This window comes from Ochotona curzoniae, unplaced genomic scaffold (genome assembly GCF_017591425.1).
Source record: "Ochotona curzoniae isolate NIBS_2020 unplaced genomic scaffold, NIBS_Ocur_1.0 contig_4792, whole genome shotgun sequence".
Lineage (NCBI taxonomy): Eukaryota > Metazoa > Chordata > Mammalia > Lagomorpha > Ochotonidae > Ochotona > Ochotona curzoniae.
In genome coordinates this window covers 11,235,526-11,253,119 of record NW_024466389.1, presented here as the reverse complement: position 1 = coordinate 11,253,119, position 17,594 = coordinate 11,235,526, and the positions used below count along the sequence as shown (strand labels likewise).

The 17,594-nt window shown below is 46.8% G+C and overlaps 1 protein-coding gene across 3 annotated transcripts in view; it reads left to right on the top strand.

The window, feature by feature from the left end:
* Positions 1-17,594, top strand: part of UBR4 (ubiquitin protein ligase E3 component n-recognin 4) — a 130,704-nt gene that overhangs the window by 59,571 nt on the left and 53,539 nt on the right. Inside the window, exons 43-60 of one of the 3 annotated variants that reach the window (XM_040987991.1) lie at positions 188-415; positions 668-825; positions 2,123-2,294; positions 2,794-2,995; positions 3,695-3,858; positions 4,240-4,456; positions 5,207-5,423; positions 7,333-7,396; positions 7,893-8,027; positions 8,857-9,031; positions 9,831-9,968; positions 10,938-11,059; positions 11,701-11,812; positions 13,225-13,355; positions 13,475-13,652; positions 14,078-14,182; positions 15,680-15,817; positions 16,445-16,619. In XM_040987991.1, the coding sequence (XP_040843925.1) occupies positions 188-415; positions 668-825; positions 2,123-2,294; positions 2,794-2,995; positions 3,695-3,858; positions 4,240-4,456; positions 5,207-5,423; positions 7,333-7,396; positions 7,893-8,027; positions 8,857-9,031; positions 9,831-9,968; positions 10,938-11,059; positions 11,701-11,812; positions 13,225-13,355; positions 13,475-13,652; positions 14,078-14,182; positions 15,680-15,817; positions 16,445-16,619 (2,831 nt within the window). Of the gene's footprint in view, positions 1-187; positions 416-667; positions 826-2,122; positions 2,295-2,793; positions 2,996-3,694; positions 3,859-4,239; positions 4,457-5,206; positions 5,424-7,332; positions 7,397-7,892; positions 8,028-8,856; positions 9,032-9,827; positions 9,969-10,937; positions 11,060-11,700; positions 11,813-13,224; positions 13,356-13,474; positions 13,653-14,077; positions 14,183-15,679; positions 15,818-16,444; positions 16,620-17,594 lie in introns of all 3 variants that reach the window. The other 2 variants (XM_040987992.1, XM_040987990.1) reach the window with 2 other exon arrangements.

The following is a 17,594-nucleotide window of genomic DNA, read 5'->3' as shown; positions in this document are numbered from 1 at the left end:
TGTTTATGTGGGCCACTATCATGTTTTGAAGGATATTAATAGGTGTTTTATCTAACCTTGTACACCTAGTAGGCATTGTTGAGCAGACAGTGGATGCTTTGCTCAGCAGCTGTAGCTATGTGGATTCCCTGGGCTATTTGGGGATGGGATGAAATATCTCTCACTTAGCCTTTCTTCCATTTTGCAGATTTATGACCTGTCTGTTGATGCCTTGAGTCCAACCTTCTACTTTCTTCTGCCAAGCTCAAAGATAAGAGACGTCACTTTCCTTTTCAATGAGGAGGGAAAGAACATCATTGTCATAATGTCTTCGGCTGGCTACATCTACACACAGCTCATGGAGGAGGCCAGCAGTGCCCAGCAGGGGCCCTTCTATGTCACCAATGTGCTGGAAATCAGCCATGAGGACTTGAAGGTGGAGCACACTTTGCCCTTTTCTGCTCCAGATTGCATTGATTTAACAATTCCTCCCTCACCCTTCCCTTTGTATCTTTCTTTTTCCTTCCAACTTTTAATCAAAGCATAGAAATTCTTGTTCTTTAGGACTAAACTGATTTGTTCTAAATTTTTTTTACTCTCAGGGACTTGATCATTTCTTAAAATTACTAAGCAGGTAGTCTGAGTAAAAACAAGAATTGAACATACATGTGTGTCTTTCTCGCTACAGGACAGTAACAGCCAGGTGGCGGGCGGTGGCGTGTCCGTGTACTACTCCCATGTGCTGCAGATGCTCTTCTTCAGCTATTGTCAGGGGAAATCATTTGCAGCCACCATCAGCAGGATGACCCTGGAGGTTTTGCAGCTTTTCCCTATTAACATCAAAAGGTGGGTGTTGAGTGTTTCGTGTACTGACATTCGATATGGAAGCTCCACTTGTCTCCCAAGTTCTGTTTTGAGTCTGGGGAACCTTCTGTGTCGTCCATCTGCTCTCCCCTGAGAGGTTATTGCACAGCGTTCAGCATTGGCAGGTTGTGCTGTCTGCATAACAGGATCTGTGGAAACTCAGCCCTCACTGAGCTCAACATGAAATCCTACAGCTACATCAGCTAATTCAATTAAAAAAAAAAAAGATTTATTTGAAAGGCAGACACACATACACACACAAAGTGAAAATATGAGAGAGACAGATAAAGATCTGTTTGCTGGTTTAGTCCCCAGGTAGTCACAACAGTCAGGTCTGGGCAGTGGCAAAACCTATAGCCAGAAACTTCATCCTGGTCTCCCTTTGAATGGCTGGAGCCCAAGGACCTGAGCTTTTGCTGCTCTCTCAGATCTGTTACCAGGAACCTAGATTAAAGGGAAATAGCTGTGGCCTCAGACTGGGACTCTAATATGGGAAGTAAGTGGCTCAGGCAGCGGTTTGACGTGCTGTGCCATGACATTTGCCACAGTAAATGATCTAAGTATTCTTGAGAAGTTTTGAGAATAGACAAGTTTCTGATAGGCAGTCATTTTGCCATATGCCCTTTAAACTTCCACCTGGGGGAATCTAACTCTATTGCTAAGTAGAAAATGGTATTGGTAGTGGGACATGGTAATATTGGGAGTTAGAGAAAGGAGGAGGAGATTTGGGGTTTTTGAGTATCTTTCTTAGTTGTCATTATGCAGCCATTAGCATTTTCTCTCAAGCTGCTGTTTACAGACTTACCTGTCATATGCAGTGTCATAAAATGGACACCAGAATGGATTATTATAGTATTATATTACATACATAATATATTATATGTAATATTATTATGTTGTATTATATTATGATATAGCAAACCAGGAGATCCTTACAGGACAGTGGATCGCAAGCCTTAAGCAGTCATGGTCCTGTGCAGTTAATAACCTAACCTAGAGGTGCATAGGGCTCCCTCTGTCAAGAGTATCGGGCTCAACAGTGGAGACACTAATTGTGTAGGGCTTAGCAGTGGAATTGCTAAACGAGGGCTCTTCCTAGGGGCACATGCTGGAGTATACGAGACTGGGCATAGCTCAGAATATCATGCACAGTTTGAGACTCTGGCCAAAGAGACTACTCCAGGGGCATGTGGCTAGTTAGAGGACAACATTTAGATTAAATAAAGAACTCTTAAGTGGTGGTCAACAGCCTAACGTGGGTCACTTGTGTTGTTTGCAGTTCCAATGGCGGCAGTAAGACTTCTCCTGCGCTTTGCCAGTGGTCTGAGGTAATGAACCATCCTGGCCTGGTGTGCTGCGTCCAGCAAACCACAGGGGTGCCACTGGTAATCATGGTGAGGCCAGACACACTCCTCATCCAGGAAATCAAGACTCTCCCTGCGAAAGCAAAGGTCAGTGCCGGAGCGCTTCTCTGAGAGCTCCCTCTAAGTTCCCTTTAAGCTCATGCACTCACTCTCTTTGGAAAGGTCCTTCCTACCCCAATTAAGTATGTAAACATTATCCTAAAAACAGAAAAGGTTAATTAGCTACGGAAAAAGGGAGCAGTTAACTTCCCCAAATGGCTGCAGCAGCCAGGGTTGGGTCAGGCCAAAGCCAGGAACCAGGAATTCATCTCAGATCTCCCAAGTCCTTGGGCCATCATCTGCTCGTCCTGGATCAGAAGCAGAGGCACCGGACCCCTTAACTGGGGTTTTGGTGTGGGATACAGGCATCACAAGCTGCACCACAGCACTGGCTCCTTTCTAGCTCTTTGTGGGGCCTACGCTGTCCGTCCTCTCCCCGACCCCTTCCATTGCAACCCCATCTAATTTAGCTAGTTACCTTCCTTTCTTGTGGTTCTGATAGATACACAGTCTGGACACTAACGCCTGCCATTGTTCCGTCTTCTAGATCCAGGACATGGTTGCCATCAGGCACACAGCCTGCAACGAACAGCAGCGGACAACCATGATCTTGCTGTGTGAAGATGGCAGCTTGCGCATTTATATGGCTAATGTGGAAAATACCTCCTACTGGCTCCAGCCGTCCCTGCAGCCCAGTAGTGTCATTAGCATAATGAAGCCTGTGCGAAAGCGCAAGACGGCGACCATCAGTAAGGCCCCTTTCCAGACTGTGTGTGTGGCAGGGTGAGAGTGCCGGTCTAGACAGCAACTTGGAACTCAGGCTGGACTCATGCGTGTGTGTGAGGAGATGGTGGCTCGCTCTTGCACGTTTTGTAACATTCTGTGCTGCTGCTCTGGTTCCCAGTGGCAGACGCCCATTGGCTGTTCTCTCTAAGACAGCTGTTCTCACCTGGGATAGTGATGTCAGGAATAGATCTCACTGACTAGTGAAAAGCGTGACTGAGCAAGTAGTATTGTTCCTGATTGAGAGCTCTGAGAGAAGTGAAGCTTCTCTTTCAGAGGGAGTGAATTTGGCTCAGCAGAGACCATTGCACATTATCTTAAATTGGTTTTCTGGAGTCTGTATTTTATTTAATGGTGTAGATCATCTTATAAAGAAATAGCCTTCAGATTTTTTTTTAAATAGGGCAACTTGCAGGAGAGTCTAGAGTTAGAAATTAGGCATAGAACACCAAACTGCTTCATGTTACTATTTATGCTGAGGTTAGAATAATAACCACTGGCAAACTGGCCTCACGTGGGCATCAGCCTAATGCTTACATAAGGATCCAGAACTGTTCTTGGAAAGCCAGAGTGTGCAGGTGTGAGCTCCTCCGGGGCTGGACTTGGGACAGAGGAGAAAGCCTACAGATGTGTGATAACGCCCTTTGTTATTCTGGTTTCCACAGCAACCCGCCCATCTAGCCAGGTGACTTTCCCTATTGACTTCTTTGAACATAACCAGCAGCTGACAGACGTGGAGTTCGGTGGTAATGACCTCCTGCAGGTCTACAATGCACAACAGATAAAACACCGGCTGAATTCCACTGGCATGTATGTGGCCAACACCAAGGTGAGGCCTGCCTTGGGCTGGATTCATTTCCAGGGTGGAGGACTCAAACATTGTGGTACAAGAATACATCTAGAATGCAAGTGTGAAGTGTACATTCACAGTAACTGGTCCTCTGTTCCAATTAAATGGTTCGTTGGCAAAGAAAGGACTCCCTTCCCATTGGGTTGGGTTTCCATTGTTACCGTTAGGATCACTGTGCAGAGGGCAGCAGGGCATTGCTGATATGAGAGGGAAGGCAGGTCTACTGCCTGCTTCTGCTTTCATGGATAGGGAGTTTATAAGGTAAAAGTCTTCTGCTGGTTATACATTGTGGCATATTGGAGAAATTCTAAATTTAAGAATGCCTTTTAAATTTCGGATGTGTGTCTTATCTCTCTGTAGCCTGGTGGCTTCACCATTGAGATTAGTAACAACAATAGCACCATGGTAATGACAGGCATGCGGATCCAGATCGGGACCCAGGCCATTGAACGAGCCCCGTCATACATTGAAATCTTCGGCCGGACCATGCAGCTCAACCTGAGTCGCTCCCGCTGGTTTGACTTCCCGTTCACGAGAGAGGAAGCCCTGCAGGCTGACAAGAAGCTGAACCTCTTCAGTGAGTCACCAGCCCCGCTGCATGCTCCATCCTGGGATCTCTGTCCTTCTGATTGAGCTGCGTTCTCTACTTCCTCTGAAATGTACAGGAGGCAAGGGGACAGGCAGGAGGGTGGGAAGGGCCAAGCTCTGTGAAGTATTCACTTTTGGGGTGTTGGATCAGCCTCCCTGATGAGGCTGTTTCTGTGCTTTTATTCAGAGAAGGTGCCAGAATGAGATCACAGGGCTTTCTTAGAGCCCAGATGACTGTCTGGGGCTGCACTCTGCCAAGAGGTGTTTAGGAATGCCTCGCTGCGCTGTTGAAAACTGGAAGTCTGCAGAATATGAATGCAGTTCTTGAGACTGGCCGTTTTTCTGTCATTTACTGGCCACCTGTCTGATGCTCTTTTCTCCTAGAAGTGGCTGTTGGTGTGAGTGGTGATGATCTGTACTTTGACCAGAGCAGGCTCCTAGCGGTGGATCCCTGGGGGTGAGGAGGGGCAGATGGAATATCCTGAGAGCACAGGAGGCTCCTGGCAGTGATGTTTCAGGTCTCTTCTGAGTGCGACTTGGTAGACTCAGTCTGGAACTGGTTCACATGCACTCAGCATCTGCACATGGCTGAAGTGCTGCTGCTGTCTCTGGAAATGTCTCTGTCTGTGTGTGCAATTAACATTGTTCGTTCCTTGGCCCAAACTGGTTTGGTCTTTGGAGGTGTGGTGTTAGCCCTCTAGAAAATGTGCTTCCTAAAGGCTTCTCTTGCTTATTGCAGTCGGGGCCTCGGTGGATCCAGCAGGTGTCACCATGATAGATGCTGTAAAAATTTATGGGAAGACTAAGGAGCAGTTTGGCTGGCCTGATGAGCCCCCTGAAGAATTCCCTTCTGCCTCTGTCAGCAACATCTGCCCTTCAAACCTGAACCAGAGTAATGGCACTGGAGACAGCGACTCAGCTGCCCCTGCTACGACCAGTGGGACTGTTCTGGAGAGGTACCAGTGCTGCCGGGGCTGCCTTCACTTTGCATCATCTTCCACTCTCACTGCAGACCTTCCTATGGCTTGCGACAGTCAGCGTCTGAGGACCATCCCAATTCTAGCCTGTGATTTTTAAAATTTTCGTATAAGTCCCTGAAATTTGGTTTGTCCTTAGTGAGCAAATGAAACTTGAGAAATGTGCTCAGAGCTGTCTGATGCCAGAGGCTGTTGGAGCAGAAGTTCTTCTTTTAGTGCTCAGGCACCCTTTGGAATAGCCAGAGCTGCAGACCAGAAGGTGTGTAAGCCGCTGTGTGACTAGGATCTGGCCTTGCCAAAGTGACAGGGAAAAGCCTCCTTTCCATTCTGAATGCGCCATCTTCTCATCTTTCTCTGCAGTAGCCACCTACATGGCAGTGGCCTTGGCAGCAAGAGAGGCTGCTGCTACATCTTGGCTCAGAGTTCCAAGTTGCCCTAGGTCTCCCTCCAGTGGCGCTCTCACGCATTGTGCTTGGCTTCTGTGTGCTAGGAGCTGCTGGTTTGCCATGGTAGACAAAATAATTCATGATGTAAGAGTGGAAGTTTCTTACATTGTAAATCGTAAGAATAGCTTTGCTTGGAATCACTGCCTCCCACCAGCAGCCCGCCCAGCCCATCTTTCTTTCTTCCCCTCCCTCCCCCATTCATATATGGTTTGCTGAGGATGTGTTTCCAGGTTTCTCTGAGCTTCACATTTTTTTTCCTTTTTTTTTTTTCTTTGCTTCTCCCCCAAGTTCTGAAACTGAGTCCCTAACCAAGCTGGACCGGTTAGTATGCCCTCTTTTCTTTTCTCTGCACGAGTGAATGTGTGTCAGAGAGCAGTGTCCTGATGGTGTGGCTTTGCGTTGATCCTGCTTCTGTTAAGTCCTCCTGCTTCTTTCTGTTCTGGGCATTGCATGGCTGCAGAGCTCTCCATGTGTGAAAACTGCAGCGTACGCAGGGTGTGAGTGCACACTTGGTGTGGGCTGTGTGGACTTGCCATGCTCTCTCTTTCCCTCACCCCAGTCCTCTCTGCTCCTTCTCTGTAGTGGATGAGGAGGGGGTGGGGCGGAGGGGCAAGCAAAGAACCATCTGATGAGGCACTAGAAAGCTCCTTCTGTTCACCTCTGTTTCCTCCTAGTTACTCTTCCCTTGTGCTTTATGGCCTTTCCCTAACCCGAGCCCTTTTCTCTCCAGCTACCTTGCCAATACTTTCACTCTGTCCAGAGCTCAGCTGTTAGGATGTTGATCTTGTTAGTATACCACAGGGACCTCCAAGGAGTACACCCTGGGAGCATGTTACTTAGTATCTTTGAGTAGTTGGACTTTCTGTTCCCTTCCTGGGGGGAATTGCTCAGTTTTCTGAGAATGCTTTGTATTACTTCTTAAATGTTGGCAACTGGCATGCATGTTCTGTCCCCTACTTAGGGGCTTATGGGAAATGCTTTTGTCCATTTTTCTGGAGGTATAAGTAAAAGTAAAACCTTAACCATGCCAGTATAAGAAGATGGCTTTGACCTTTCCTTTTGTGGGTTCCTTTGCCCACTGATCTCTGGGCACCTGAGCTTCGGGTCCCACTGCATCTAGACTGTAAGCCCATCTAAGTGATCCCCGCCACAGGCAGCAGAAGGAAGCGCGTTTTATCCTCTTTGAGGAAGACAAGCCCTGTCTCTGAGTTATGGATTATGAACATGGCCTCAGGTCGATCTGGGAGCGGGAGCCAGGTTTCTCCTGGCAGCAGCGCAGAAAGTGCGGTGCTTGGTGCCTGTGGCAGGTCTTACTGCGCTTTGATTCTGTATTTGGCATTCATTAGCTGCCCCCAGGTCCACACAACTGTAGTTTGCAGGAACTAGCACACAAGGCAGAGAGAACGGCTGTTGTACTTAAGCCAGTTTTTCTGTCTCCCCAGGCTGGTTGTGAGTTCTTTAGAAGCCCTGGAAAGCTGCTTTGCTGTTGGTCCAATCATCGAGAAGGCAAGTGACTTCTTCAAAGCGTGTGGGAGCTTTCTGAAGAAGTGGGAAGCCAGTGGAGTTGTTTGAGGCCCCAAGGCCTTGCAACTAAAAATAAAATTTAAAAAATAAGATAAAGAAACACTTATAGCATAACCTTGATTTGCAAAGAAGCTCCAGAGAAGTCTGCGGCTGAAGGCCCCCCTGCTCTTGGGCCTGTAGAGAGCAGTGGCAAAGAAGGATGAGTGCTGGTGCAAGATGCTGCTCCGAGAGGCATGAGCTTCAGTCTCTTTCTTCTTCCCTCAGGCTGAAGGAGGATTATAATTTCTGGACCATTTTGGTTTTTGGTGTGTGGTTCCCTGGGTTTATTTTGTTATGCTGTTTTTATGGCTCTTTGCAGACTTTGTAGAATATTACCTGCTCTAGAGCTCCTTGAAGGAAGGGGAGGGCTGGAGTGTAGACAGCTTATCCTGCACTGGGTCAATGGTATTAGTGATAACCCTGTTTTCTTTTGCATCAGGAGAGAAATAAGAACGCGGCTCAAGAGCTGGCCACTTTGCTGCTTTCCCTGCCAGCACCTGCCAGTGTCCAGCAGCAGTCCAAGAGCCTCCTGGCCAGCCTGCACACCAGCCGCTCGGCCTATCACAGCCACAAGGTGATCTTTCCCTCACAGGGATGCATTTTGTAGGGATGGAAGTGGAGGTCCTGACAGGGAAACAAGGCCGATGGACTCAGAGGCACAGTGAAGCGACATGGAGAAAGGTCCCAGCGTGTCGTGGGAGGGTGATGATGCCTTCCACATCAAGCTGGCTCCCAGGTCTCTCTGCTTAGGCTTTTCATCCCTCAGTCCGCAGCAGCAAGACTTAAGAAAGAGAAGGAGGAATGCTGAAGGCAGAGGGCTTCCCTCTGGAATTGAGTAAAGGAAGTAGATTGCCTGGGAGCTGTCTTTAGGCCTCCACAGTGGGTCTGTACAGCAAGGCTGCTTGTTGGTGAGGAGAGCCTCCTGTGGGGAAAGCTGTAAAGAGCTACTAAAGGAAGAAAATTGGGTCAGTTTCCATAAATGGAAAAGACAACAGTTTAGACTCACAAGGAGAGAAGGCTACAGGGGAAGTGACCAGTCCAGAAGCCCTGCTTAGCCCTGTGTCTTCAGCCGGGTAATTGAGAAATGTGTTTAACCTGCTGACCCTCATAGAGAAGGCAGTTGATAATCTTTGGAGAGTATGAAGTAAGAAACAATTGTAATGCTGCAGGAAAGTGAACTAAGGCCTGCCGTTCTGGAGGATTGTAGCGTTCCGTTTTCCCTGTGATAATTTTGTATTGATTTTATTGCTGTTTTTTAAATGACTGGTGGCTCATGTGTGAAGAAGTGATTGGTGGTAATTAGCCTGTTCTCTTGACAGCTAACTGCTGGGTTTCTGCAGGCCTTAACTTTAGTACCCAACCCTTGCTTACGTTTGATCCTCTGTGACCCTGCTGTTTTCTAGGATCAGGCCTTGTTGAGCAAAGCTGTGCAGTGTCTCAACACATCCACCAAAGAAGGCAAGGATTTGGACCCTGAGGTGTTCCAGCGGCTGGTGATCACAGCCCGCTCCATTGCCATCATGCGCCCCAACAACCTTGTTCACTTCACGGAGTCCAAGCTGCCTCAGATGGAAACAGGTGAACCTGGCGTGTGGCCCTGACGTTGGCTTCACGCAGCTTGTTTCTGGCTGTCTTGCTGTTGTCACTAACCTCTCAGGCATGCGCTGAGATAGGGATTCTTAAGCCTGTTCTTAAACTTGCAGGGTTTTGCTCTAAGGGTGCTTCCATTGTAATGGATTCTGTTTCCTGTGCTTACCATTTTGATGTTCTTGACATCAGAAGTTACAAGTACTTGAGCTCTTCAGGGTAAAGCTGAGGCTGACTGGCCCCGCTTGCTTTAAAGTAATAGTCTTGCCTTGTGTTTTAATGCTATACTTTTGCTGTTATTTTATAAATATATACAATGGCCTTTCTGTTTTCCCGTCTTTCCTCATGTTGGCTGGACACGAGAACTGTTTTTCCATTGTCAGCTAGTTTACTGATACCTTTACAACTCTCGCTGTTTACTTGCTGCTCTGTGTGGTCATTGTTCCATTCTGTCAATACTGCAGTCCCAGACCATTCTGGAGCCATTTGATGTTTCCGTAGGTTTTCGGAGTTGAACGGTTGAAACCGACATCTTTAAATCTGCTGATAAAGATCCTGAGTACTTCCCTTCTTCATTCTAACACGCGTGTTTTGTGTGATATTCCTTCCCCAGACTGTTTTTTTCCTAGATGTGCCTGCTGGAGTCTAGGGATAGTTGGCATATTGACTGGGGCCCCACTTGAAACTCCCTCCCCAGGCAAGCTTCCTTGACCTGAGTTAACGTTAAAACAAATTAAATTTCATCTCCTGACTTACCGTTGTTAACGACTCTCTCTCTCCTGCTTAGAAGGAGTGGATGAGGGGAAAGAGCCGCAGAAGCAGGTGGAGGGAGACTGCTGTAGTTTCATCACCCAGCTTGTGAACCACTTCTGGAAGCTCCATGCATCCAAACCCAAGAATGCCTTTCTGGCACCTGCCTGCCTTCCAGGTATCGATGTTAATAGGAGGGATGGATGAATCTTGATACAAAGTGAAGCCTGATGTGAGCTGTCTTTGAGCAGCTAAGGTCTCTGTCCGTGACCTTCTGCATCTGTTTTATCCAGAATTAATAATTGGGAACCTCAAGTCTGTGAGACGTGTGCCTTGTTCTCAATGTAGGATTTAGCAGTGTGTCAGACAGTGGCGTTTTCTTGTACTGTATCTATATGGGATTGAATATTTTCACACAAAAGGGGATATATATGTCCTTAGTGGTGTTTATAATTGTTTCTTAAAATCTTTGGAATTGTGACTCAAAGGCAGTTCAACAAGTGAAAACTAAGCATTAGCCTTTGAATGATTTTACTTTCATGCACTGCTGCTTTTAATAGCTAATTTCTCACAGTACACAAATTTCAGGTGGCAGATTAAGGTTGTGAATAACAATATGGAAAAGTGGAGTGACCTCTCATTTTTGTTTGAAGGTTACTCTGCTAGAAAGCCTGAAGGTATGCTAAGTTCATGTCTGTCAAGAGTTTAGGGATAGTTAGGGGCCATTTTGTATCTGTCTTCCTCTTCCCATTTCCCTGAGTTTCCTGTTCACAGTTGTAGAGACTTAGCTACTTATTCTGTGATATAGGATATTCTTGAGATGCTTTCAAAAAGATGTATTTAGTGGGGCTGCCATCATGGCATAGTTTTTTTTAATTTTCTTAAAAGGATTTATTTATTCATCTGAAAGGGAGTTACAGAAACACAGACGGAGTTTGCACTGCTGGTTCACTCCCCACATGGCCACAGTGGCCAGGGCTGGACCAGGCTGAAGCTAAGATCCCAGGATCCCAGCTGGCTCTGCCATGTGGGTGGAGAGGCCCCGACACTCAAGCCGTCTTGTGCTGCCTTCGTAGATGCAGTAATGGGGAGCAGGAAAGGGAATGGCTCCATAGCTCATGTCAGATAATGTTTTTCTTTGTTGTAGGCCTGACTCACATAGAAGCCACTGTCAATGCACTGGTAGACATTGTTCATGGCTATTGTACCTGTGAGCTGGACTGTATTAACACAGCAGCCAAGATCTACATGCAGATGCTGTTGTGTCCTGTACGTATTGTTAAAGCTCCCCATATTTCCCACCACCCGAGACTGTCTGGATGGTTTTAAAAACAAAGCAGTTTACTTAAATGAATTAAATAAAATAGGCTTAAAAGAAGTTGATTGGAATTAAGAGTTTGAAATATCAATGAAAGCTTTAAGGTCTTACTCCATGGGAGAAGACGACTTTGAAAGGGGATGACTCGGTCTTCCTTGTTCAGTGTCATGTCCACAGTGCCTGCTTTGGTGATTGGTGACGTAAGTGAAATGAGTGAGCACCTCCAGATCTCTGTTTCCAAGGATGCTCTCACAGGGGTTCAGTATTAGCACAGAGCTGAGATGAGCAGTGTAAGGCATGAGCATCTGGTGACAGGCAAGGACCCATGAATGGAAAGCCAGAGAAGCTTCAGAAGCAGATGATCTGTGATGAGCCTGTGACCCCGTGACTTAGAGACCAGGAGGCACTCAGTGGAGTTTAATAAACGGCTAGATTAAGAAATGCAGATTAGCCTGCTGAACTGGGCAGATGAATTACGAGTGAGAGTGAAGAGGTCTTCCACGTGCAAGTAGTGACTGACCAGAAAAGTGTTACCTAGCGTGTTTCCTGAATAGTATCAACCTGAGCGTGATGGTTTGCTTTTCAATCTCAGGACCCTGCCGTGAGCTTCTCTTGTAAACAAGCTTTAATTCGAGTCCTCAGGCCCAGGAACAAACGGAGACATGTGACATTGCCCTCCTCCCCTCGAAGCAACACTCCAATGGGTAATGTGAGATCTGGGTTTGGACTGGAGTCTGTGTGAGTGTGGGAGGGAAATAAGCAGGTATAGTGTTAATGATAACTACTCATGTTGATGAAGGTCTTGCAGACGTGTATTTGTTTTTAACCCTAAAGAATTTGATTACATGTAAAACTATGGTAAGCAGAACAAAGAAAGAAAAGCAGGGCTATAACAAGTGAAACGTACCATAGGAAAATCGTCAAGTATCCCGAGGCTACATAATAAGGTCCTGTGTGGTTGAAGCTCTGGGGCTGGGTACTCTGTGGGCCCATAGTGAAAACAAGGACAGAAAAATCAGGAGGACCAAAGAGAGAAGATTCTCAGGAAAGATCTGCTTTACCTGGGGCGGAAGCTCTTCATTGAAGGCCTCATTCTGTTCCTGAAGGGGCAGATCCTCTGAAGCTACAGAGGATTCTCCCTCGGCTCTCAGTACCACGCAGCCATCAAATGAAAGTCACGTGTAATTTAAATTTTTCTTGTAGCACATTATAAAGAGTAAGGAAATGATAATTTATTAAAACTATCATTTAAACATTATAGTCAATATAAGAATTTATTAGTGAAATAATTAGTTTGTGATACCTGTGAGTATCTTTGAAATCCACTGTGTATTTCACTGAAGTGGCCTGTCCTCACTTGGAATAGCCACATTTTAAGTGTCCAGTGGCCACCTGTACTTTGTAGCGGCTTTATATCTGTGATGATACAATTCTGGAGAATTAGATCTGTTATTACTTTCATACAGTCTTTCTTCAATACCATTTATCTAAAGTTTTTCTTTTTTTTTTTAATACTTATTTATTGTTTATTTTTATCGCTCTTTCCCTGGCAAGAATCTGGAAGGCAGAGAGCTTTTGTTTCCCACCGAATGAGGACAGGCCTCCACCCTTTCCTGACAGTCGGGAGTCTCACCCGGCAGGCCTCCCCCACCAGACCCCACCAGACCCTGTCTTTGGGGTCCTTGGTTTCCACCTGATGCTTTTACATTTCAGTTCTGATTCTTCTACTTAATAGTTATGTGGCAGCATAACAGTCCCAGTTTTTGATTGTTTTTAGAAAAGAACTAGAGAAATAAATTCAAAACTGCAATTACACATAATGTAAGCCTCTCAGGGTTGTGTGTATTTTTTGTTTGGTTTGTTTTATGTTTTCTTGCCTTATCCAAGGCTTCCTAGGAGCTGGTGGGAGCTTGTGGGATCTCCTGGTATCTGAGATCTTTCCTTTATGGAATCCGGGATCCCAGATCCTGCTGGATTGAGAAGCAAGAGAATAAGGCAATGCTCAGTCCCCAGGAGCATTCCCTCTGAAGCCAAGGCTGCCGGCTGCTAGTTGTCGAGGGTTTGTGTGGCCCCATGGCTTAGGACACCTTGAGGTGACTTAGATTTCTCGACTCAGGAGACAAGGATGATGACGACGATGATGATGCAGATGAGAAAATGCAGTCGTCAGGGATCCCGAGTGGTGGTCACATCCGTCAGGAGAGCCAGGAGCAGAGTGAAGTGGATCATGGAGACTTTGAGATGGTGGTGAGTCTTCAGTGACAGGAGCAGAAGGAGGAGCTGTGAGCTGTCCTCTTACTCTTGGGCAGTGCACTTTCATCAAGTTTTTGTTGCCATGGGACATTAATAGAGCTTTCTGTCTGCAGTCAGAGTCGATGGTTCTGGAAACAGCAGAAAATGTCAACAACGGCAACCCATCTCCCCTGGAGGCCCTCCTGGCAGGTGCTGAGGGCTTCCCCCCAATGCTGGACATCCCACCTGATGCAGATGATGAGACCATGGTGGAACTAGCCATTGCCCTGAGCCTGCAGCAGGACCAACAAGGTAGAAGGCAAAGGCAGAAACGAAGCAGCCCATTGACCTTGCATAGGAAGGAGAGTCTGAAAGTTCCTGATATCTAGTTGATTTAGACTGACCCCAAATTTGGGGAGAGATGGATCTGGGTGAGAGCTGTTCGGAGATCCAGGTGGAGAGTGAGAGGGGGAGGGGTTGTGGTGGCAATTGGAGTCTGGGAGCCAGTCTCCGTTGCTTCTTATTTGGTCTTTTGGATGATTTCCTCCCACTGCTGTTAGGCTCCTCTAGCCGATGTCTTGGCTGAGCTAAAGGAAGCAGTCTGCACTTGGTGGGTGGAGAACAAGTGGCTGTTGCTCAATTTCCTCTAGGCCAGAGGGAGACTCCAGAGGGCAGCAGTTGGTGCTGTGGATGGGGAATGGAGGGGATGCTGTGTTCACTCTCCACTTGTTTCTCAGGCAGCAGCAGCAGTGCCCTGGGCCTGCAGAGCCTGGGACTGTCCGGCCAGGCACCCAGCTCTTCCTCTCTGGACGCAGGAACCCTCTCTGACACCACAGCATCAGGTAACTGTCCACAGCAAGGAGCATGGCTCAGGGCTCCAGGACCCTCAGGCCTTGTTTCCAGGCTGTGAGAGTGTAATGGGCAGCTGCTTTGACAGGCCATTCTGGACTTCCTGCTTCTGCCTTGGCTTTAGAAATCTGAATGCAGAAGGCATAGCAATGCAGCTTGGCAATGATACTCATGGCCCCGCCTCCTTCTACTTTGCATGTCCCCTGGCTTCAGCTAATTTCCTGAGGAAAAGCTGAGAGAATAGCTTGTATGCTGATTAGCTTTAGGGCTTAAATTACTATCAAAGTGCTCAGCATTTAGACAATATTAAAAGGGATACCAGAAAGAGAATTCATAGCTTCTACCTTCTTTTTGTTTGCAAATAAAAGTAAAGATGCAAATTATGCTTCAGAGTTTTCAATCAGTGTGGCTTAAACCATCAGAGATTTGTAAACTTGAGAGGTTTTTTTTTGTGTTTGTAGATGATTAAGACCTGCAGAAATCACTAGAGCTAATTTTCTTTATACTTTTAATTTTTCCTAATCTTACAGAAAGAGAAAAAGTATTTTCTAAATAGATACTTGAACCAAGTAAATGATGATGTGACACCAGAAAAATCTGCTGGAAAATCAACCCTCGAGTAATTTAGGGTTGATTTATTTATTTGTATTGGTGCATCCCTGTGTTTTTGTTTTGTTTTGCTTCTTGGGTGACGAGGGAGTTTCACTCTAGATAGAAAAGGGAGAAGCTGGCTGTCCCCACCCGCTGCCATGGCTTGCTGCTTTCCCCAGGTCTCTTCGGTTGCTGTCATTTCAGCTCTGAGGTCACTGTCCTGGTGCCAGCTGTGTCCCTCCATGCTCTGTGGCTGTTCTGGCTTTCTTCCCCGTGTATCTCATCCAGCATTTTCCTCCTGTCTCAGCTCAGCCCTGGTCCTGGATGCTGTGGCTGTCTCTGGGGAATTTCCTTGCTTCATTATTAGCATTTGATGAGGATTACTAGGAGGCTGACAGTTTCCCAGTGAGCTCCCTTCTGGACCACTTGAGTAAAGAATAAAAAATCAAACATGGTTGATTCAAAAGCTCAGAATAAGTGATTTCCTAACAAAAGCGCAAATTAAGTGCAAAACAAATCTTACTTCACTTCAGAGTTCTGTGCTTTGATTGGCAGTGGCCAGTGTAAGATCTCTCAGCAGATGTCAATAGCACCTGAAACATGGTGACCATGTGGCACTTAGCTAGAGACAGTGTCCAGTGCCAGCTTAGTGCCCCTCTGCACTGTCACGTGACAGTGAAGGAAATGCCCGGTGACCTGGGTTTTCACTCCTAAGTACTGTTTGCACTGTGCCATGGATAGTGTTTGTTCTGTTAGCGACTAACTGGCAAAGCGAATCTTTCCCTTTTCCTTTTTATGACAGGACATGTAAACCGCATTGTGTCCTCTGCACTGTGTGGTTTGATGCCTTTGCCCCACGGAGGGGTTTGTACCTGTAACAGCTCTTGTTACTCTCTCAGCTCCAGCCTCAGATGATGAGGGCAGCACAGCAGCGACGGACGGCTCTACGCTTCGGACCTCTCCTGCTGACCATGGTGGGAGTGTCGGCTCCGAGAGCGGGGGAAGCGCAGTGGATTCGGTGGCTGGCGAGCACAGTGGTAATGTGCCTGGGGGTCCTGTTCTCCTTGGTGGAGGGTGGGAACAAAACGGGAACCCTTGCCTGGGACCTTGGCTTGCTTTCAGCACAGGCAGCTTGTGGGGATTCATTGAAGTCTTGTGCTTGCTCCCTCCCTACCTGATAAGGGGAGGATATTTTTAGGCAATCCCATTAATGATCTGATAGGGTAACACAGCAAGTCATCCCCTGAGCATGCTGGCTGATGAGCTGGGCCTCTAGGTGGAGTGAGCATCACAAAGCCACTGTGGTTTGACCTCGTAAATCAGTCTGTGATTGACAATTGGAAATGAACATTTTTTGTGAATGAGATGGAGCAACTGGTAATTCCCCAGATCAGTTTCTGTTTCCTCTAAAGTATGAGATGGGAATTGATCAGCAGTGGAGATGCAGCTGGTTCTAGAGGAGGAGTTCGTGGACTGTAGAGGCAGTGACTACTGCGCTGGTGACAGCCAGGACTTCAGGGCCACAGTCAGGAATGCAGTCTTCATTTAGCTTCTCATGCAAGAGAAAAGCGCAGATTTGCCTGTTGTCTGCTAACCTTTGCTGGTTTCAAGGTGCCGTCATACTCTGGGAATTGACATGCATCTTTTTTGCTGATGCTCCACAGTGTCTGGTCGAAGCAGTGCTTACGGAGATGCTGCAGCAGAGGGGCATCCAGCTGGACCAGGAAGTGTCAGCTCAAGCACTGGTGCCATCAGCACCACCACTGGGCACCAGGAGGGAGATGGCTCCGAGGGAGAAGGAGAAGGCGAGACTGAAGGCGATGTCCACACCAGCAATAGGTGAGGGCCAAGCCACCCACGGTCAGGAAGATGTGTCCTGCAAGGTCTCAGGAATACAGGACTGTTGGTGGGATGGTGACAACTCATGAATCCACTGAAAATCTTAGGTAGTACTCCAAATCTGACTTTGACTGGAGTATCAGAATAGTTACAGAGGTGTGGGCAGTTAGCCTAGGGGGTAAGACCACTCATGTCCCATGTGGGAGTACCTGATTGCAGTACCCGACTAGACTCCAGCTACCTGCTACTGTGGACCCTAAGAGGTTGCAGATGATGGCTCTGTAATGGTTTCTAACCAGCCACATGGGGAACCTGAATTAAATTCCCTGTTCCTGACTTTGGCCTGGCCCAGCCTCAGCTATTAGGAGCATTTGGGAAGAGTCTTAGTGGATAGGAGCTTTCTCTGTCTCTACTTCTCTGTTTTTTTGTTTCTCACTTTTTTGGAACTAAATTAAGGACATAGGGAAAGTAGTCTTTATCTTTAAGACTCCGTTGAATCCTTTAGTAACTCTGTAACCATGAAAACATGTTTTTCTTACACAAATCTTTTTTTTGTTTCATTATTCATAAGCTCATTATCCAACGTAATATTTATAAATGACACTCTTCTAGACTAATAGTAATACTAGAAAGATTTCCTTGTTCAGCATTTTTATAAAATAAAGGAGGTGTGGGTGTTTGGCATGGCTGTTCGGAGGCCACTTGCAATGCAGCATCCCTTTTCAGAGTGCCTGGGTGTTCTCCCTGGCTGCCCTTTCCTTCAGCTTCCTGCTGATGTGCCCCTAGGTGACAGCAGGCCGTGGAGGGTCCATCTGCACCCGTGTGGGAGATTGCGTATAGAGTTCCTCGCTCTTGCTTTGGGTCTGAACTAGTCCTGGCTATTGTGAGCATTTGGGAAGTGAAACAAGCAAATGGAATCTCTTACGTACTCTGCTGTTTAAACAAATTAATAAGTATTTTGAAAGTAAAGGAAGG